The sequence below is a fragment of the Apodemus sylvaticus genome, chromosome 7 (genome assembly GCF_947179515.1).
Source record: "Apodemus sylvaticus chromosome 7, mApoSyl1.1, whole genome shotgun sequence".
Classification (NCBI taxonomy): domain Eukaryota; kingdom Metazoa; phylum Chordata; class Mammalia; order Rodentia; family Muridae; genus Apodemus; species Apodemus sylvaticus.
This window is the reverse complement of record NC_067478.1, coordinates 8,872,472-8,894,976: the sequence shown is the minus strand read 5'-3', so window position 1 is coordinate 8,894,976 and position 22,505 is coordinate 8,872,472. Positions and strand designations below refer to the sequence as shown.

At 40.3% G+C, this 22,505-nt stretch overlaps 1 protein-coding gene and 1 pseudogene across 1 annotated transcript in view; both read right to left on the bottom strand.

The window, feature by feature from the left end:
* Stt3b (STT3 oligosaccharyltransferase complex catalytic subunit B) overlaps positions 1–22,505 on the bottom strand; it is a 64,622-nt gene that overhangs the window by 24,780 nt on the left and 17,337 nt on the right. The window contains exons 2-3 of the mRNA XM_052187050.1: positions 10,566–10,674; positions 7,158–7,445 (exon numbers count right to left, since the gene is read on the bottom strand). Coding sequence (XP_052043010.1) covers positions 7,158–7,445; positions 10,566–10,674 — 397 coding nt within the window. The remainder of the gene's footprint in view (positions 1–7,157; positions 7,446–10,565; positions 10,675–22,505) is intronic.
* LOC127689479 (stathmin-like) lies at positions 11,686–15,988 on the bottom strand (annotated as a pseudogene).

Below are 22,505 nucleotides of genomic sequence, written 5' to 3'. Positions count from 1 at the left end.
GCGGGGCAGTGGTGGTGCACACCTGCAATCCCAGCATATGGGAGGCAGAGGCAGGCAGATTTCTGAGTTCGAGGCCAGCCTGGTCTACAGTCTACAGAGTGAATTCCAGGACAGCCAGGGCTATAGAGAAGCCCTGCCTTGAAAATAACAAATCCAAAAAACCGGACACACACACACACACACACACACACACACGTGGGGGGAGGGGGGGCGAGGGGGGACAATCAAATCACAGAAAAAGTGGTGTTAAGGGTAAATTCACCAAATACTAATCAAAAGACAGACTTGGTTAAGACAGATGAGCAAGGTATACCTTTAGTCTTTAGAGATGAAGTATTTGAATTTAAAGCTTCTCTAGAGTCCAAGTAATCTTTTTCTGAATGACAAGAAATCAATTTAATTGGGGGAGGGAATTAGCCCAGAAGCTAGATAAACCTTAGCCAGGCTAATCAACTAGAAAGGGAGGATATTAAATATTAAATTAAATATTAAAAATGAGACATCACTACAGGAATTCACTTGTGCCAACAAAGCAGACAACTGAGATGAAATACAAATGGTTCCAAGTGGAAAAACATTAACGAAAAACCAGATCAGAACAATGACACTAAAAAAACTGATCCTGCTTGGGACTGGAGAGGTGGCTCAGCAGTTAAAGAGCACTGACTGCTCTTCCAGAGGTCCTCGGTTCAATTTCCAGCAACCACATGGTGGCTCACAACTGTCTGTAATGGAATTTGATGCTCTCTTCTGGTGTGTCTGAAGACAGCCACAGTGCACTCACATACATAAAATAAATAAATCTAAACAAAACAACCAAATTGATTCAGCAATTAAAAGTCTTCTACGGTCCATGGGTGAACTCAATGGTAACATAAGAGACAACGGCAAGTTATGGAAACTTTTTCAGAGCATCAAGAAGAAAACACTCCCTAGATCATTTGTGAAGCCTTCTGCAAACCTGAGTCACAATCAGACAAAAGCAATACAAGAAAACTACCAGCCAGTCTTTCTCACCAATGTAGATATAAAACTCCTAACAAAACACACATAATATAAACACAGCAATATGTATAAGTTTTGCTTTTGTTTTTGTTTGTTTTTGCTTTTGTTTGTTTTTGTAGACCATGCTGGCCTTGAACTCAGAAATCTGCTTGCCTCTGCCTCCCAAGTGCTGGGATTAAAGGCGTGCGCCACCACTGCCCGGCCTGCATTTTTAGCAAATACTCATCTCATGAAACATCTGGAAAAAAAAAAAAAAGAACCTAGCCCAGTGATCCCTTGCTGGGGGAATTCTGAACCTCGAGGAATATTTGGCAATGTCTAGAGACATGTTTGGTTGTCATAACAGGAATACCTAGGGTGTAAAAAGGTAGATATCAAATATAATATATGACACAGCAAAATCAATTCAACCAAAATATTAATGGTGCAGAGGATAAGAAAACATGACTATAACAGAGGTCAAAACAATATGATCAACCTTAAAAAGAGACAGAAAACAAAGTCTAACCACCATTAACTGCTAAACTGAAAATCAAAGAAAGATTTCTTAAACTATACTAAAGTACAGTGACCCTCAGCGACCGTCACATTGCAGGGGCACTTCTCTGTGCTTCCACTGAAGTCAGAGCTAGTAGAAGCTTGCTTCTGTATTCAGCACTGTGCTTAGATGCTAGTCAGTACAATCCAAGAAGGAAAAGAGTAGATATACACATTGGAGAGCAGAAGGCAAAACAGCCACTTTGACCTGGGGAGGGGGCAGATAAAATGACCTTGGTATGTTTAAAATCTTAGGAAATCTTTAGAAAACAAAAGGGAAGTAACGTCTAAGTTTATTACAAGAGATATGGTCAATACATAAGAACTTCCATCACACAGAACTTATGTACTATGACATGAGTGGCTAGTGAGCCAACAAGGGAAGCACAGGCCCCACACCACCGGAATAAAGAAATGGAGCAGTGAACCAACCCATGCTTGTGCTTTCTCTGGCTCAGAACAAGCCTCTCCTGTCCCTCCTATTCCACATGGTACTACAAGTCCTAGCAAAGTCAACAAGATACGAACAGAAGAAAAGGAATGCAGCCTGGGAAGGAAGAAACAAAGCTGACTTTTTAAAAGATGACATGGCCATCTAAGGAGAAAATTTCACGGAATCAAAACTACTGAATCCACTAAGTGAACACAGACACACAGCAAAATACAAGTAGCAATTAACACCCAATATTTAAATACACAATATCCATTTAACACAGCACATATATTAGTTCATAAAAATGAATTTTTAAAATATGTATAGAATGTATATATAGAAAACCAGCAAACTTTGATGAAAGAAATCAAAAGATTTTAATACCATTTCATGTTTATGTTAGGGATGCTCAATGTACAATGTAACCAAATGTTTTTGGTTAAAAAAAAAAAAAACTAATTCAAAAGTCTGTATAGAAAAGCAAAAGACTCAGAAAAGCCAACACGACATTAATTTAAAAACAAAAACAAAAACACAGGGGTGATACTACCTGGATTTTAAGACTTAAATTCAAGATAGTCAAAAGGATCACAATAAATCCATAAAAACCAAAAGGTGGCCGGGCGGTGGTGGGGCATGACTGTAATCCCAGCACTCTGGGAGGCAGAGGCAGGCGGATTTCTGAGTTCGAGGACAGCCTGGTCTACAGAATGAGTTCCAGGACAGCCAAGGCTATACAGAGAAACCCTGTGTCTTAGTCAGGGTTTCTATTCCTGTACAAACATCATGACCAAGAAGCAAGTTGGGGAGGAAAGGGTTTATTGAGCTTACACTTCCATGTTGCAGTTCATCACAAAAGGAAGTCAGGACTGGAACTCAAGCAGGTCAGGAAGCAGGAGCTGATGCAGAGGCCATGGAGGGATGTTTCTTACTGGCTTGCTTCCCCTGGTTTGCTCAGCCTACTCTCTTATAGAACCCAAGAGCACCAGCCCAAAGGTGGAACCACCCACAAGGGGCCCTCACCACTTGATCACTAATTGAGAAAATGCCCCACAGCTGGATCTCATGGAGGCACTTCCCCAACTGAAGCTCCTTTCTCTGTGATAACTCCAGCCTGTGTCAAGTTGACACACAAAACTAGACAGTACACCCTGTCTCGGAAAAAAAAAACAAAAACCAAACAACAACAACAACAACAACAACAACAACAACAACAAAAAATAATAAGGTAGGTGGCTAGAGAGATGGCTTAGTGGTCAGGAGCACATACTGCTTTTGCAGAGGTCCTGAGTTCAATTCCCAGCAACCACATGATTGCTCACAACCATCTATAACAAGATCTGGTGCCCTCTTATGGCCTGCAGGCATACATGCAGGCAGAACACTATATACATAATAAATAAATAAATCTTTTAAGAAAAAAATTCAAGGTTTATAACCACAATGCCTTTTACGGAAGTCTAACAAAAAGCACTGTACAGGACAAGAAATAATTATCGAACATATGAGAAATCCCTCAGACTGGGAAAAAAATATCCTCCAGTAATTCATCTAACAGGAGCCTGATAATCAAGATATATAAGAGTTCAAAAAAGCCAATGCCAAAAGGAAAAATAATCTAATCAACAAATGAGCAAATGGACAATTCTCAAAACAAGTACAAATAGCCAATGAAAACATGAAAAAATGTTCAATGTGCTCAGCCAACGCACAAATCAAAACTGCAATGTAAGTTCATCTCACCCAGTCCCAATGGTTACCATTAGGAAAACACAGCAGTGCTGGGAGGACACAGGCTAAGGTCACACCCTTAATGCCATGGTGGGAACACACACGGCAGCTCTGCAGTGAACGATCTCTAGCTCCTGGATACCCTTAATTTCGCTATGGAGCTACTATAACCAAATCTGTGGTGCTGGAATAAAGACATACATATGTGAACAGAAGTGCAGCAGGTCAGGTGAATTCAGACATAAAGCCATACATCAGAGAATTTACTTTTGACAAGAATGCCAAGATCATTCAGTTAGAAGTTAAGAGGGCAGTTTTGTCAAGGGGCCCAAATACCAAAAACAATTACGATTATGAATAAGAACCAAGTTAGAGAACTCATATTTCCCAATTTCAAAATGTACTACAAAGTTCTGTAGGTCAAACAGTGGGGTGCTGGCACAAGGACAAACACACAGCTCTAGGTAACCTTGGCATGTGTGGTCAAATAACTTTGACAAGGTACCAAGATCAATCAAAGGGGACAATTAGGAATCATTATGTAATGAGTACACATGGTGTACCATGGCTCCAGCTGCATGTGTAGCAGAGGATGGCCTTCACTGGCATCGATGGGAGGGGAGACCCTTGGCCCTGTGGTGGCTTGGTACCCCAGCATAATGGGATGCTAGGGAAGGGAGGCAGGAGTGGGTGGGTGGGTAGGTGTGGTTTCATAGAAGTGGGGGTGGTGGTGGTGGGGAGATGGGTTGGGGGTTTGTGGAGAGGAAACTGGGAAGGGGGACAACATTTGCAATGTAAATAAATAAAATAACCAATAAAAAAGAAATCAGCATGTGAATAAATACACTTGGACCTTTGTTTAAGCATCATTTATAAAATAATAAATGAAGCAACCTCAATATAAAGCTTAAAACAACTATGAAATTCTTAAAAGACATAGGGCAAGAACTCACAGTGATGCATTTTACAGTGATTTACTGGATAATAGGAACAAAAGACAATGTTGACAAGTTGAGCTTCATGAACATTAATTTTTGTGTATCAAAAGATGTTCATGGGGTAAAAAGACTGTCCATAGACTGGGAGAACCACATCACAATATCTATCCATAAAGGATTAGCAACAAGGATACAGAGAATAAAACTCAATTCAAATATGAGAAAGGGACTTTAAAAGGCATTTCTACAAAAAATTACCCAATTAGCTACAAGACACACCAAGTCACATGGAACCCCAGCTATCTGGGAGCTGTAGCTGGAATAGTGAGGATTTGAGGTGAGCCTAGGCACAGAGTAGGAGACAGCCACAGAAGAGCAAGTGCTAGTGGACACATGGAATCATTAGACATTTCTGTTCACCACTGATTGAAACTGGAAATGGCAGTTATGGACAGGGGCATAGTGGCTCATAAAAGACTAAAAGTCTGTTATACAAGTGTATGCTACAGGTTTATACCTATTCAATTAGTCAAAGACAATGAGACAAAAGGTAGAATGGCTGCATTTTACAGGATGTGAGTGGGTCTTATGGATAACACAAAACATTACAAGTATATTCAACATTTCTGAACCAGGACACTTGGTATAGGTTATATTCTGTGTATTTTACCATAATTAGAAAAAAGCTGGACAAAAAAAAATAAAGTAGATATATGTGTAATAATTGTGCTAAACACAAAAATCAAGACACTATGTAGTTAAGATTTCATTTATGTGAACTGTCCAGGCGAGGTAAGTCAATAAAAGATAAACCGAGTCCAATGGCTCAGTGAGATGTCTCAGTGTTGTTAAATGCTTGCCTTGCAAGCTGGACGATCTGAGTTTGATCTTTAGAATCCCTGTAAAGGTGGGAAAAGAGAATTTCACAAACTTGTCCTTTGGCCTCTACATGCATGCCCCAGCATACATGAGCTTTCAGACAGCATCATACAAGAGTAGCAAGAATTGAAACTTTACAATGCAGGTGCATGGTTTCCACACAGTATGGAAGAGGAGGTATTGACAAGGAAAGGGTTGAGGTCCAAGAACAATTTTTAGACTGAAAAAATTTCTGTAAGTAGCAGCAATGCCAGCTGAATGAAGGATTAAGTGCATTCTTTAAAATAAGACAAATGAATTTTATTAAAATCTTAGAAAAAAATATTTAAAGGTAGCTGAGATTTCAGTTAGGACAATACTACTCCAATAGTTCACACCCACTAGAAGGAAATGAAGGATGAAAAAGTACACAGAAGCCAGGAACAGCACATGACTATGATCCTAACACTTGGGAGCAGAGGCACAGGCAAAGACTTTAGGGCCAGTCTCATAGAGTTTCACACACATATCAAAACCTTGTTACAAAAATATACAGTAACAAAAGGGGCTGGAAAACTACAAAAAGAATCTATTTTTTTAAATGTCCAATATGAGCGAGTTATTTCTAAGTGACTTTGTACCTTCATGTTTTCCTGTTGTACAAATTTCCCACAATAGTTTTTTTTTAATATTATAGCAAACATGAGAAGTAACATCATGTCGATGACTGAAACAGTTGACCAATCTATCCATCCAAACTTCCAAACTGAAATCAATGCCATTGTTTTCTTCAGATAATTTGTATTTAAAAAAGAATTGAACCCACCGAGGCCGACTCTCCTTACTGACTGCTGTCTCCTCAGTGACACCCACATACCCTATGGAGTGGACACTCACTCCTCTTTATTGTAATTTTGCTACAAACTGCAAGTGTGTCTAATTTGCATCATTTAAATTTCATATTCATAATTTATCATGATTATTAACTCACAAATTCTCCCACTGGCATTATATTAACAAGATCTATTCACATTTATATGTATTATTTTTTAGTATTAAAACTTAAGTGATTAAAAGGCTTTAAATAGAGTTCACAAAATTTAGTTTCCCCTAGGCCATAGGCCATGAAGAGAGTCCTTAAAGACACTTTCTGATGAGACGCCAGCACTCTTGAGCATCCTAACTCACTCGTGTGGGTGCTTTCTCTCTTTCAAACTCAAATCAAGAGAGGCAGACCTTCTCTACAGACCACTCTGCAGCACCCTTCCTGGAATTTCAGGCCAGGTCAAAGCAAAAATACCCACAAGCCAGGTAGCTTTTAAGGGAATTTAAAATATAGTTAAATGTATAAAAAGTATTCACATAAAAGGTGTGCATAGTTGACAGGCTGCTCCTTGTAACCTTTTTTTTTTTTTTTAAGCTATGATTAAAAAGTAGATACAATAAGACGGTGAAAATGAAAATTTATATAGACATATTAACCCAGTTATTAATATATTTGGCTGGTATCCTTTTAAATGTTAACTTTTGTTAAATTTATTATGAATAGTAACAGATCTGTGTGCAGCTCTATTGGTAAAAGACACGTGTCCAACCTACAGACTTAGGGCAGAGGGTCATAGCATTTAAGGCGGCTAACATCAAGTGGTACTTACCCATAAGTAGTAAGTGAACTGAAGCGCAAAAATCGCAATGCCTTCATTATCAAAGGATCCTGCCACTGACCGAGATATGTACCCTGGTACAATAGCAATGAAACAAGCAGCTAGAAGTCCTGCTCCTTGGTTCCAAAGTTCTCTAGTTAGCAGGAACGTAGATATAGATGTAAGGCCGCTAAAAGTTGGTGCAAGGAATACACACACATCTCTTATGTGAACTGTTATGTTCAATGTATTTAAAATCCAATGAATAAGGCCAGCTGTTATCATCAACCCTGGGTAAACCTAGAAGGGGGGGAAAGGGAATTTAGTTACATAAAAAAACAAAGTACCTGGAAAAAAAAAAGAGGACTTCTTCCATTTGTATTAGTATACATCATGTGTAGTTAAGATTGAGCAAAAGACCTTTCCCTTTTACATGATACAAAATAATTTTTTTGGAATAGATACAGAGAACACATTCATACAGAGAATATACACTTAAATAAAAGAACAGAGAATATAAAACAAGAGTAATTAAGAATATGCAATACTCTTTATTCTATTAATTATCCTTCTCAGTTCTGAGTGCTGTCTTATTTATTTTTCAGGAGTGGCATTTTTAACACTCTAGATCTTATTGTGTATATATAAAAACGAGAAAGGATGAATATGAGTTAGTCTCCCCTACTTTTTAATCTGAGATTCAGAAAGTGAACACCTCTAGCTAAGAAGGACTAGTCCTTTGGGAATAAAAACAGACTAAGAGGCTTAAAGCACTATGTTTCAAGTATTGGTGGTGGGAGGGAAGATTACTGTCCTGGCACACCCGCCCTGACACACGAGAAGATTCAGTACCGGGGATATTCATTTGGAAGGATTCCTCAGTTACCAAAATGTTTAGCTCTGCATTTGCAGCTGCATCCCCAAAGGCTCTTGCTCCGGAGCCCAGGGGCACAGAGGTGATGTGACACTCACTCACTCTCTGGTTGCCCCACTTCTGTCTGTGTCCCATGCCCCCCGCCCCCAGCCCTTGGCTCTAACTCACTCCCTTGCTTTTTCTCCCTGACATCTATTACATTTACTAGCATTGAACACACTTTATAAATCTTATTTTTAACTGCTCAACTTCACAAAAATAGAAACTCCTGAAGAATAAGAATGTATTTCTCAGCATCGGTAACAATATAGATATAGAGAGGATATTCAGTGTCCAGTGAATGGACAGAATAGGACCCATGTTAAGGGAAGACCAGCATATTAAGTCATTATAATTCTCAAAACATTTTGTTCCACTTCATATTCAATTCTAGGTCCTATTACTGTATGATTCTCTCTGCAGTACAGAAAGAAAATAGACACAAACTTGAAATGCTTCTCAATATAAGTCAACATATCCATTACATGGCAGATGGAACTAATGTTAGAAAACCTTCAAAATACAAAGCACTACTGGATTAAAGGACTAAAACCAAAGACTCCCAACAGCAAAGATATATTCAAACTGGAGAGACGGCTTAGTTGGTTAAGCGTGCTTTCTGCTCTCACAGGACTCCAGTTCAGGTCCCAGCATCTACACGTTAGTTTGCAACTATCCATAACTCTGGCTCCTGTGGTTCCTCTGGTTCTCTGACTTCTATAGGCTGTAGGCATGCATATGGTGCACAAACACAAATGTGTACAGACAAATTTAAGATTGAATATATACATATTCAAACTTTAAGGGAAAAAAGAATACTCTACAGATGTAAAAAAAGAAGGAAGTTCAAATTAAGTAGGCATTCATATTACTAGAATCCACAAGAAAGAGAAAGCAAAAAAGCCCAAGAAACCAGGTATAATATGTACCTTGGAGCCAGAGGTTCCATAGTTTTAACCATTGAAAAAGCCTAGTTCCCAGCAAAGTCAGATCCACTAAACTGGACAATTTCTTCTCATTCATCAGGGAAGTCAGGAAGGAACTCTGCCTTCCTAAGTAGGAACAAAGTTCCACAGAGGTAAGACTGTTGGGAAACTACAGTAATATTAGGTATAACAAGCCCCAGACTGGAGCTGCAGAAACAGCTCAGATGAAGACCTGGCTCCATCCCCAAGCCACCAAGCCACACATAAAATATGACTATTGGCACATGCTGTGGTCCCAGTGCTGGAGATGGGGAATGGCATGGTGGGCAGAGGCAGGTAGATACCTGGAGTTTGTTATCAGTCAACCTGGCCCAATGATAGAGTTCCAGGCCAGGGAGAAGCACTGCTCAAACAACAACAACTCAAGGAGGACAGCACCCAGGGAACATCTGCAGCTAACTTCTTATCTCCACATGTACATGTGCACCCACATGTGAATACATGTGCACATACACACATGCACCACTCTTTCTAAACATAGAAGGAAGGTGCATGCAGTAAATTAGAATGCATTAAAGGTTATAATCAGGTATCAAAAACTAAAAGGCCTGAAGTTACAGGTATTTCCTAACTACAATCCAAAATCAAAAAAAGCACTACAAACCCCTTATTTATAGGCTAGTGCAATTCTAGGCAGGCACGGTGGCTTGAATCTAGAATTCCATCACTCAGGAGGCTGAGGCAAACGGGTTACTGTTGAATGCAAGGCTAGCATGGCTACAGAATAAGCACAAAAGCCCACAGTAGAAGGAAATCCTAACAGATTAATGTGAAAGCAAGGATAATGAAAACACCGCCCAGACTCTCAGGAAGTGCTACTGACAGCCGGAAACAGCCTGCAGTAGACAGAGGCTAACATTACTAGCAACAGCACAGGCAGTAGGGAATGGAGCATAAAAATAAACTCAAGGGTTTAGAAGAAAGGAAATGAATCTGAATTAATGATAGAAGAGAGCAGACGTGTATGAGGAGTGATACTCAGTGATACTGATAAACCTCTAGCATCAAAATTCAAGAAGAAATGAAAACGTACAAACGTCTGAGAGCTGCCATGTCTTCCCCTTCTCTCGGAGCTCTCCTTACCATCTAAACCTAAGAACCTTCACGACATCCTTCTGGATCCAGAGCACTCTATCCTACTCAATAAGGTTTAATTATCTACACTAATTCAGAGGCTTGAGGCTGGAAATATTTAATTATTTTGACTTTCAAAATTTTTATTTCCTTTCCCCAAAAGCTTTTAAACTCAACTGCTCAGAAACAAAGTGGAAAAAACACACTCTGGACTTAGGTACTTTGTGACAGAAGATTCTTACTCCAGCCTCTGACTTCCATCAGAAACAGGGGCAGTGTGAGATATTCCACAACTACACTGGCAAGAACAGAGCTGAGAATATTGGCTAATTAGCCCCAGAAGATGTTTGTGAACTATTTACAGCTTTCAAAGACCCTCATCCCCTTAGCAGTTAAGGGTTTAGTCAACAGTTTACAGTTACCATAAAGAATAATGAATATACTCACGGTGCCTCCCACTATTCTTCCCAGTGGGTACCACGCTCTTTCATCAAACCAATTTAAAAACTCATAGAACCCATGAGATGCAAGGTGATGTGTTGATCTATAGTTAAACCTGGATAGAAGAGAAGAGGAAATGTTATAAAAACAGTAAACACAATAATACCTTTTTCTTTATATTCAATATATGGCTACACGTATCTCACTATGAAGAGTATCTCACTGTGAAGTAAGCCCCTGTGAATGGACTACTACTATGATGAACAGATGATAAAAGAACCTGTTTTCAAGGTTAAGGAAAACTGATTATCCAGTTAAATCATAAGCAGGTTATTTACCAGACAAAAGTAAAGGACAAATTACATGGTAACAAAGTATGAAAAAGTTAAGAAATCAAGAGACACCCGGAGTTCTTAAATTCATCATACAGAATCACTAAATAACACAAGGGTCTGGAGGGCAGAGCACGCTTCAAACATAAACCCAAAATGCTACTGATAAAGTATAATTCATTCATTCATTCATTCATTCATTCATATCAAGTAACACTCTATAAACAAAATCAGAAATGCTTTTCAGCGTAACTTTTCAATGCTCTAAGGCAATGGAACAATATTAATAAATTTTCTGAGAGAGTTTTTTTTTTTTTTTTTTTTTTTATTTAACAGCACTGTGCAGTTTATTAACCAGTGATAGCATCTGGTGAGATTGGGACAGAATTGGGATCACAAAGTGAATGGATATTCAAGCATCTAATGGGTTGAAAGAAGCCACTACATACTCTTCACCAACATCTTCGACAGTCAATACAGTGCTAGTATTAACCCAGCACACTGTATGTGTCCGAGTGGAAAAGATGCAACAAGAAAAATAGCTCTGTTAAAAAGACCAACAGTAGCCGGTGGTGGTGGCGCACGCCTGTAATCCCAGCACCCTGGGAGACAGAAGCAGGCAGATTTCTGAGTTTGAGGCCAGCCTGGTCTACAGAGTTCCAGGACAGCCAGGACTATACAGAGAAACCCTGTCTCGAAAAAACCAAATCCAAAAAACCAAAAAAAAAAAAAAAAAAAAAAAAAAAAGACCAACACTTTAAAAAAAGAGTAAAATGCTTTCAGTTTCTCCCCTTGAGCCCCCAAAACACCTATGGTCTGGATCTACCTACACGGTCCTACGTCAGCTTCTAGAATAGCTGTCAGGAGGGAAAAAGTAAATGACGCTGGCCAGTGCAGTCTTTGGATATTTAGGAAGAGATCGCGGAGAAGTCGGTTCTCCGAACAACTCAGCCCCGGTCTCATCCGCAGGGTCTCTGGAGTCTTTCTTCTTCTGCACCTCCTCTCTCCCAAACACTCCAGCTTGGCGGCCATCTGTTCCTCATGGTTCTCTTTGTTAGTCTCCATTTTGTAGGTCAGTTTCTCCTTGGTCATTTCGCTGAAGTTGTTCTCCTCGCCGGCTTTCTGGAGCACTTCTTTGTCATGCTCCCATTTCTCAGCAAGCGGCATCAAGACTTTCGCTTCAAGAGACTTGCATCTTTCTGCTGCAGCTTCTTTCTTCTGGATTTCCTCCAGGGAAAGATCCTTCTTCTTTGGGGGTGAAAGGAGGAAATCAGGGACAGATTCTTTTGACCGAGGGCTGATGATCAGCTTGAAAGCCTAGCCTGAAGCTCGCTTCTCCAGCTCTTTCACCTGAACCTCAGAAGGTGCCACAGGGAACACTGGCAGGAAAGCCCGCTCTGTCCCAGCCGCCTGGCCACACTCTCCAGAAGGGGAGTCTTAAGATCAAACAGTCAAAAGACTGTCCTTGGTGCCACTCGGGAATCTCCACCCCACAGAAATATCTTCAAGAACGAGTCCCAGACACCTAAACTACTGCAGACAAAGAGAGCTCACTGTGCGGCAGAGCCCAGATGCAGTTAGAAGCAACAACTCAGCCAGGAAAACAGCACCCTGGAAAAGTAGAGCAACCTCCCAACCTTAGGAAAATACTGAATCAAATAGCCAGTATCACAGTAAGAATCAAGGCTGAAACTTTCAACGTTTATTTTTGAAAAACAAAACAATATCTTCAATTAATGATTATAAACAACATGCCTTACAAACCAGAAGCCTGCCATTCCGTTCACCACTACGGCTGCCCTCGGGGCACTTTCCCTTTCCATAAGCAGTGGCCTCCCTTCCTTGGGCAAGCTTTAGAGCCCAGCTCTGCACTGCTCTTCTCTCTCTACAGGCAGCATCTTCTCCTGAAGATGGTCAGGAACTCACTCTAACATATTCCAAGAACTGAGTCAGACCCAGGTTCTGAGCCCATGATGCAATCTTATCTCCCTGATTGGACCTTCCTTCTCATTTCTAAACCAGTCTTATCTGTCTTTAGCTATGTTTCCTCTCTGAATGTCACAAAGGTACCCCAAACTCAATATTCAATCAAACCAATGACAGGACACCTGAGACACCATCCCAAGCCAAACACATATACAGCATCTGCTTTCAGAGCCTAGGTACCCCTCCCATCTTAAAATATCCTAATGACTACCACCTGGTCAGCTTGCAGGAGTCCTGTCAGCCTTCCAATTGGGCACCACCACATGTCTCTCCACAGACTCCTCAGGCTTTCTCTCTGTACATCCACTTCTCCCAGAGCGGTGGAAGCTCTCACATACTGCCTAGTCCTAACACCAGGCAAGCTCCCTACTTTCCATACTTGATCTTCAGTCCTGCAGACTCACCATGGTCCCCACTGTCCCAGTGCTATCCACTCTTGTGGCCCCCGGGGCACTGCTGATATATCCTGTTAGCCTGGCTAACACAAGCCACATCCTTGGCGCATTCTAAGGGACACATGTACTTTCTTTGGAGTGTTTGCCCTGCTCACACGCTGCATAAGTGCAGTTCAGGATGGAGAACACAGGAAAGGCATTCTGTCAGTCACATAACCACAGCACTAAACAGTCTCTCCAAAGTGACGTCATTTTAGCTGTAATTTCTAATGCCCCAACCTGAAGGAAAGCAAGGCATTAAGAGTCTACTGAACACTTGGTGAGGACTGAAACCTTGAATAGAAATGGGAGCGCAAGTGCTGGTCTTAGTTCAGTGTCAAAATGTAATGCTAGCAGAAGGCAACTCTGAGAAATATCTTGTGTTCAAGCTCATTACATCAGTCTGTATTTGAATAAATCTTTTCATGTCTTGAGCACTATTCTTTTGTCAGTTTTGTAAATCAACTCTCATCCTGTGGCTTCTTTTTACATTCTGCCAGTAGTGTTTTAAATTACAGTGTTTTTCAGAGGTGAGCTGGTGCTGTTCAAAAGAGAACCACCTGCAGGCGTCCTTCTCCCCCTCCACCATGTGGAGCCCAAGACTGAAAGCAGGTCATCTCTGCAGCAAGAGTCCTTACTCTCTGAGCCATCTTCTTACCAACCCAGTGATAGTTTTTAAAATACTTAGTTTCTTATTTACGTGCATCATGTACACACAGGCGCCCATGGAGGCCAGAGTGTGTCAGATTTGCAGGAACTGGAACTACAAGCAGTTGTGAGCAACCTGATGTGGTTGCGGAGAACTGAACCCAGACCTCCTACATGAGCAACATCCACTCTTAATTACTGAGCTCTCTCTCCAGTCTCTTCCCCCATGGTATTTTTTTAAACAGCATGGTCTCTTTGCATAAACCCAAATTTATCTTTTTGTTTTGTTTTTTCAAAGAAAATACAAAAAGTGCAGGGGCAAGGGAAAAGGGAGGAGTGTTAGAAAAATAATGATCTGCTACAGCACGATCATAAAGATATTGCTTATTTTCTGCTTCATGATTAACAGTTTAAGGTTACCCATTAAATCCTTAGTAAATCTAGAATTGATCATCACTACTGCTTTGCATTAAATCTTGGTATCCTAGAGAATCATCTACTAGCAGTTTTTGGCCTGCCTCTTGGAATTTTTAATTTTTTTTTTTCTGTTTGGTTTTTTTGATAGAGGGTCTTACTATGTACCCCTGACTGGCCTGACACTCCCCCTATGTAGCAAATTCCTACTCCCTCAGATTTTTCATATTAATTTTAAAGTAAGTTTGTCAGCTCTACTCAAGATAACCAGCAAATTCTATTTAATCTCCAATCAATTTGGTAAGAATTAACATCTTTATAACCAGGATATATTCACTCCAAGAATGTGGCTGATCGCCATTTACCTAGGTCTTCCTGAATGCTGCTGCACAAATTGTACCAATTTTTTACCTTATAAATCTTGAGCACCTTTGCTTAGATTTAATCTCATCTCTGATGCTATCTTTATACCTAAAAACTCTGACACTTTGACAATAATCTGTTGGTATTTTCGCAATGACTAACTAAATATCCCACATATGCTTATTAACACTTATAACATCACTTGATTTTACTACATTTTAAATGTGGAAAATAATGAATATTCTGACATTAAAAATAAAGAGGTCACTCAAAGATTCTGAAAGGCTTAAGAACACTGTCAGTAAGAGCTCATAACTCCCCTCTTGTTCTCTCTCTTCTGCGTCCCTGTAATTGCCAATCTTTTTGATTACAAAACACAAAAGCAAAAAAAAAAAAAAAAAAAAAAAATACAGGTGAATACCAGTTTTAGTCAAAGTAAAATACTTAACAAAACCATTAAGTTCCAAAATGAAAAACACTACTGGGTTTCTAATTTTAGAAACAGTATTTTTTTTTTCAATAAAATCTTCATGATCAAAAAAAAAAAAAAAAACAAAAAAAAACCAAAAAAACAAAAAAACAGGAGAAACAATTTCAAGCTTAAATCTATACAAGTTTGGACCGACAGAAATTATAGCGAACAGTAATGGTTTATTTTTATACAAGTTTTTCTTGATGTTAAACAATATTCATTAATTAAGATACTAAAGTTTCTTCAGGGTCTAAGAAACTTTTGGCTCCTGGTCAAGGGACTATATACTAAATATCTGCCTCCCTCATGGTTATATTAAACAGGAAGTGTCACTAAATTTATAACTTACTACAAATGTCCTGCAGATTGGGGTGTTACTGCTAAGTAGAGTTTGGTTATTTTCTCTCATGCAAATTCTCAGTTGCAGCACTACAAATCTAATCCAAAGCAAACATAAATGGCATTTAGCTTAACCATAGATTATTCTTTTCTAGTATCATAAACTGAAAAATGTATCTCTCAATCACCTTCTTTTGAGCATTTTTTCCTCACCATGCACCTTGCCACACACACAACTTATTCTGTTCTTCAAGTAGTCAGTCACTCAGTTGTGATTCCTAAGTGTCCTAAGAGCTTCTCTGATGATTCTGCCTCCCTCCACCCAGCCTGTTTTAATGTGTGCTTTCAAAACATCACATTGAACTACAGGCTCACTTCATTGTGTGTGCGTGCGCGCGTGAGTGCGCTAGAGTGCCTGGGTGTACCCTGGAAGAACTTCATGCTTCGCTTTCAAGAGCCAAGTAACGTGTCTCAGTCAGGGTTTCTATTCCTGCACAGAGCATCATGACCAAGAAGCAAGTTGGGGAGGAAAGGGTGTATTCAGCTTACACTTTCCACACTGCTGTTCATTACCAAAGGAAGTCAGGACTGGAACTCAAGCAGGTCAGGAAGCAGGAGCTGATGCAGAGGCCATGGAGGGATGTTCCTTACTGGCTTGCTTCCCCTGGCTTGCTCAGCTTGTTCTCTTATAGAACCCAAGGCTACCAGCCCAGGGATGGCACCACCCACAATGGGCCCTCCCCCTTGATCACTAACTGAGAAAAATGCCTTACAGCTGGATCTCATGGAGGCATATGGAGGCATTTCCTCAACTGAAGCTCCTTCCTCTGTGATCTCCAGACTGTGTCAAGTTGACACACAAAACCAGCCAGTACATAATGCCAGCACAGTTTACTCCTCTAGGCACCCTAGCATTTAACAATGTAAGTTTTTGTGCCTTACTCTAAACTTAATCTGCTAGGGAAGGAATTTGGTCTCAAGCATACCAGGCAAATACTCTACCACTGAGCTATGATCCCACCATTGTTTTAGCATTATATGGTATATGTAAAATATGAGCCAGAAAAGCAAGAAAGTAATTTTCACCTATTTTTTAGCTAACGCAGTAAATCAGAGCAGCTTTTAGTCCACAAGTGTGCTACAAACAGCTCTCAAAGAAAAGCCAGTTTCCCAGGGCCAGCTGTCTTTTGTTCTAAAATGTTTCTTCTCCAAAAGAGCATCCAAATGTATGTATGCAATCAATCAAATACTGCCTGGTTCTTGAGGAGAGATGTGAGAATTATTATTTTTCATAACATTTAATTAAAATGATTGTCAAGGGCCTGTAAATAGTTCATACTCTATTCACTCTTTGTGGGTTAAAAACAGTATGTTGCTATGTAGCTCTTGTTAATCTGAAACTTGCTCTACAGTCCAGGCTGGCCAACAACTCAGAGAGAGACCTGCCTTCCTGTTTTCCAAATGCTAGAGTGAAGGGTAGGCCACCATTCACAGTTCTATTCACTTCTGCATCACATTCTCAGATCCAAGAATAGCACTTTTTTTTTTTTTGAGAAACACAGCAGATACTGCAGCAATTTAGAAACCAGCCTTCATAAAAATAAATTTTTAAAAACTCTAAAATAAAGTGACACTCAGTAGGAAGCAATCAATAAAATGACTAGGCAGAGGGCCTCCACCATTTAGCAGTAAACAAGCACACCAGCACAGGGGAGATGGGTAAATAAACACGGTCTCACCTCTAAAAAGTTGAGTCCACAAAGCTTTTATACCCAAGACAAGAGTACAAATCTAATGCAGGCATATGGCAGGAACAGTCCATTAGGAGCAGAGAAGAAAAAGAACTCAACAGGGAGGCAGGCAGCTGGGACCAATGCGGGCAGTAAGAAACCAGAAAGGCCAGGAGTGACAGCTGTGGGTACTCAGAGGAGCAGGTAAGTCCCAGGACAGCCTGGGCTACACAAGAAGACCCTATCTCAAAGAAACCCAAAAAGTAAAAGAGAAGGTATTGTACAAGAGAAGGAATGGAGCAGAAGGAGGCCTGCATGGGACAACATGCGACCAGGCAAAGCCTGAAATCCCTCTCTTGGGTTCTAATTTATTTTAAGAGCAAATGAGAAGTTAGGTTAACTATAGTTTATATTAACAAAATAAAATAAAATCAGGAAATACAAGCTCCTACAGAGGCAAGACTCCCAGGAAGTCATTAGAATAAATGGAATCACTCTACACTTCTACAAAGTGATAATGAATTATTTTTAAAAATTCTCAAGTATATTTATATACCAAGCTTCTTTGATGTACTAAGAAAATTAAAAAAACAAAACGGTTTTTCTGGGGCTTTAAATACAACAAACACAAGCAGCTCATTACAGACAGAAAGGTTCCACAAAATATGAGTAAAGTTAGAAGAGAGGCCAGACTCCTCTAAGCAAGGATAAAGTTCTACTCACACCATCTGTAAGACACTTAAGAATGAAGTAGTCACCTACTCAGAGAGGGAAAAGAAACCAGTAAGTAAATGCAACACCTGTCACCTTACTTTCTACTGCAAATGTTTCGATAATGTTGTGATAAAACATTTGAACCAAAAGTCACTTGGGGAAAGGAGGGTTTATTTCAGATTGTACGTCCATCATGAAGGGCGATCAAGGCAGGAACCTGAAGGCAGGAAGTGAAGCAGAGACCACAAAGGAACACTGCTTCCTGGCTTGATCCTCATGGCTTGCTCAGCTTTTAAATACTACCCAGGCCCACCTGCCCAGGATGGAATCACCTGCAATGAGCTGGTCTATTATCAATCATTATCAAGGAAATACCCCACAGACTTGCCCACAGGTTAAGCAGATAGGGGCAATCTCTCCCCAGGTAGTCAATCTATAGCCGCAGTACCTGAGAGGGAGAGTGGTTATGAGGTCTGAAGACTTTAACAGTTCTTGTAACTTGTGCTACTAAATGATATATTCTTTTCATTCTCTCATCTGGCACACATTCACAAATACAAACAAAACCTTGGAATGAGACAACTGAATTAAGGCACAAGTGTCTTACACCTGGCCAAAGTCATATAGCTATACAGTAGCTGGGATGGCAGCTCTAGCCTCAACACCCACATTCTTCAACTTGATCCCAGGATGACTCTGAAGAGGAGGAGGAGCAGAAAGAAGAGGAGGTGCGGCGGCGGTGGCAGAGGTTCACTCACATCCCGTTCTGGGGACTGTTTACCCTGAAGTAGATTTAAAAGGGCTTGGGGAGTCCCAAAATGCTCATCTTTGGCTACATTCCTGACAAATTGGAATACACTTTTGAACAGAACATGATGTCCTCCATTTAATCTGCATTTCTCTGTTATTTATTGGGTTCTTGAACAAATATCATTTAATGAACAGGTTCAAAGCTAAACAGTATTTGAAAAACACTGGTTATACATGTTTAGATATGTATAATATAAACATGTAAATATGAACTGATAAAGTTCTCTCAATTGTTTTAAGATGTGGGGCTGAAGAGAAGTTTCAGCAGTTAATAGCACTTGTTGCTCTAGCAGAGGACCAGGTTCAGGTTCAGGACATGGCAGTTCACAACCACTATGACCTTGGTTTTAGAAGATACAAATGACTTCTGATCTCTGTAGCATCAGACATGCATATGATACATACACACACACACACACACACACACACACACAGGCTAAACACTCATACACATAAAATAAATCTTTAAAAAAAAAGTTAAGATACAACTTGAAACCAGGCATGGATGGCAGCACATGTCTTTAAACCCAGCATTTAGGAGGCAGAGGCTGCAGATTTCTGAGTTGGAGGCTAACCCGGATTACAGGGTGAGTTCCAGGACAGCCACAATTGCATAGAGAGAGAGACTCTGACTCAAAAGAAATAAAAGTTGACATGGAATCTTTTGTTAAGTTACCTTGGAAACAATACAGGAGTCCAGCAAATGGCTGGGTTGCTTCAGATTTAAACTCTTCAATAGTTACTGTAACCAGGGTTCTTAGTAAACCTGGATCACGCCTGCTTGATGGTTGACAACCACTACCTCCTAAAGACCATATGAAGTTTATAAATGCTTTCTTATAAGCAAGCGTTACTCTCATAAAGGAAAACCAGAGCAGTGTGTCTCCATCTCTGCCCTACTTGGACCCAAGGTCAACAACATCTGTCAATCTTGACAGAACTAGTCTCAGTAAGCTGGCGTCTAATCTGTCCCCCTGTGTTAGATACTTTTCTTCTTAGGAAGATGTCTTAGGAAGGGATGTATAAGCATGAGCGTGAAAGCAATTTTCCCTTTTCCCCAACAAGGCTCAAACTCTCCTCCCACTACCTCGTATTAAGAACTACTTTGGGAGAACAGCTAATAATAAAAGTGTCTGTTGTCACTCATGCACAGCAATGACTGCAGTGCTGCGTACACCAGCAGGACAGAGTACAGTAGCAGGACAGGACACAGACCATTCTCACAAAAAGCTTGCTCTCTGTGCTTACACCTCTACAGTGAAAATGACTGGCAGGAATTCCTATTTGATCAAAAAAACAAAACAAAACAAAACCCAAAAATGCCAGTTTATCTTCCTAATATACAATATACACGATTGAAAACTTAGTAGAAATTAGAACACAAATCAAAGGGAGGGTGGAAAGGCAAGGAAGGGGTTTAGGGAAGAAAAGACAGCCCGCATCCAGAATGACAGAAGCAACGGAAGGCAGAAAGGACAGAAGGACAGAAGCAATGGAAGGCAGAAAGGCAAGTTGAAAGTTAAGTCTGTTGTTTCTCCTGTAAGGTACAGAACATCTTCCGAGATACATAAACATGCATTTTGATATGAACAAATCGTTCAAGTTTAACTCATTCTCAGTTTCCTTCTTTGACTTGTCCTTGGCTTATGTCAAGTTCCACAGCTTATGACTGGTAACAGGAACTTATCCAGGCACAGACAAATAACATCCATGTGAAGACTTGCTTTGTTTTTTCTCAAAACAAACAAAAACCATTTCAATTGTACCTCCTGTGGCTTTAATTCTTTGCTTTACACAAATAGGGACTTGGACTATGACATCAGCCCCGCCCTAAGGGCGGTGCACCTTCTCCTGTACAGACTGCATGCCTCAGCTCTTCCCCGTTAGGATTACTCTAGTGTTCTGGAAGAGAAAAATAACTTCCCACACAGCAGCAAAGGCTGTAGAATGAAAACTGAAGGAACCCCATCCTTAAACAACATGTTGTCTTTATGGAAGAGATTTATTTTATTTATAATTTGAGAGCCCTAGATTCTTTCCTAAAGAATCCTGCTTAGACATAAATAGCCCTATTAGAAAATCTATGAGCAGAGGAATTGTACACACACACACACACACACACACACACACACACACACACACACACACACGAAAGCCAACATAGAAGGTGAAAGACTATGCCAAGGCCAACAGGTTCAGTTCTGGCTCAGGTTCCCACCACACAGAATAAGCATGTTCTAACAAAAACCAGGCTTGTTTAACAGAAAGGCCATTCGGAGGAGCTCTACAACCAACAAGGTCAGAAACAGACTAAAACCAGAAAGGAAGCCAAGACAGCCAATGCCTCAGAGACACTGACAGTGTTCATCACAGGCAAGGGCTCAATGTGGAATCATTTCTTGCCAACCTTAGGGCTACCTATGCTTCTCATAAGCTGGCAAAATGGGCCGCTGCCAACATAAGCCTCACAGCAAACAGAGGCAAGGGCAGGCAGCGTTCCTAACCTTGCCTCAGACACTGATAGAGATATGGACTCCCCCACTAAAAGTTTGTATAAGGTTGTACTATTTTAAAAATGGTTTTAAAATACACTCAACTAGTCACAAAAGGTAGCATTAGATAAAAGAACACAAATCAGACTCAGCAGCAGCACTGGTCCACTCCGGTTTCAGAGACTAAGTCCCCACGAAAAGACAGTTTGGGTTCATCCAACTGAACTCATTTTTCAAGCTTCTGGCCTAGATGTTAGTTATTTAAAATTAGTTTTATCAGCTGGGCAGTGGTGGCACACGCCTGTAATCCCAGCACTCTGGGAGGCAGAGGCAGGCAGATTTCTGAGTTCGAGGCTAGCCTGGTCTACAGAGTGAGTTCCAGGACAGCCAGGGCTATACAGAGAAACCCCGTCTCTAAAAAACCAAATCCAAAAATCAAAAATAAAAAAAAATTAAAAATTAAAAAAAAATTTAAAATTAGTTATCGTTTCCATTAGGGCAAACTAACAAAGACAGTAGCAATTAGGTAAAGTGTTAAATGACTAAAGGGTGGTGGCTTTCTCATATCACTTTTGTTCACTGGTTCTTGAATGAAATATGGGCGTGTGCGTGCCCACCCCCCCCCCCACACCAACCTTCTCACAAAACACTGATGCAGCAAGAAGAAACTCAGAAGAAAATGTCCATAGTTTTACCTGCTGAAAGGAAATGAAGCCTCATCTATTTGGGGAAGTCCGATGTTTAGATGCTTACAAAGACAGCATTCACACTATCTCAAAGCCATATCCAGAGCAGGCTAACACTAACACTACATGTCTTGTGAGTTCTGGCACAGAAAAATGCTAGATGTCACAAACAGTAAACAGAAAATTCTACAATAAAGCAAATATTTTTCTTGAAAATGTGACCATAAAATATGGACTAGCTTTAAGAAACTATAGCTCTTGAGTTACTTTCCATCATACCTATTGAGTGAGGCTGGACACTCTCCATAGGTGCTCGATGGTAAATGAGAACAGAGGCAGGCTTAAGCTCTTTCTGACCTGCAGGGCTGACAAATGACCATTAATAGTACAGGTAGCAACACCTGAATGTTAAAGACACCCTAATCATATAGATGTTATTTTTTTCATTTTGGAAATCTGAAGTAAGGGCTGAGGAGACTGCTCAGTCAGGACTGGTAACTTCAGAACTGAGTTGGAGAGAGGGTCC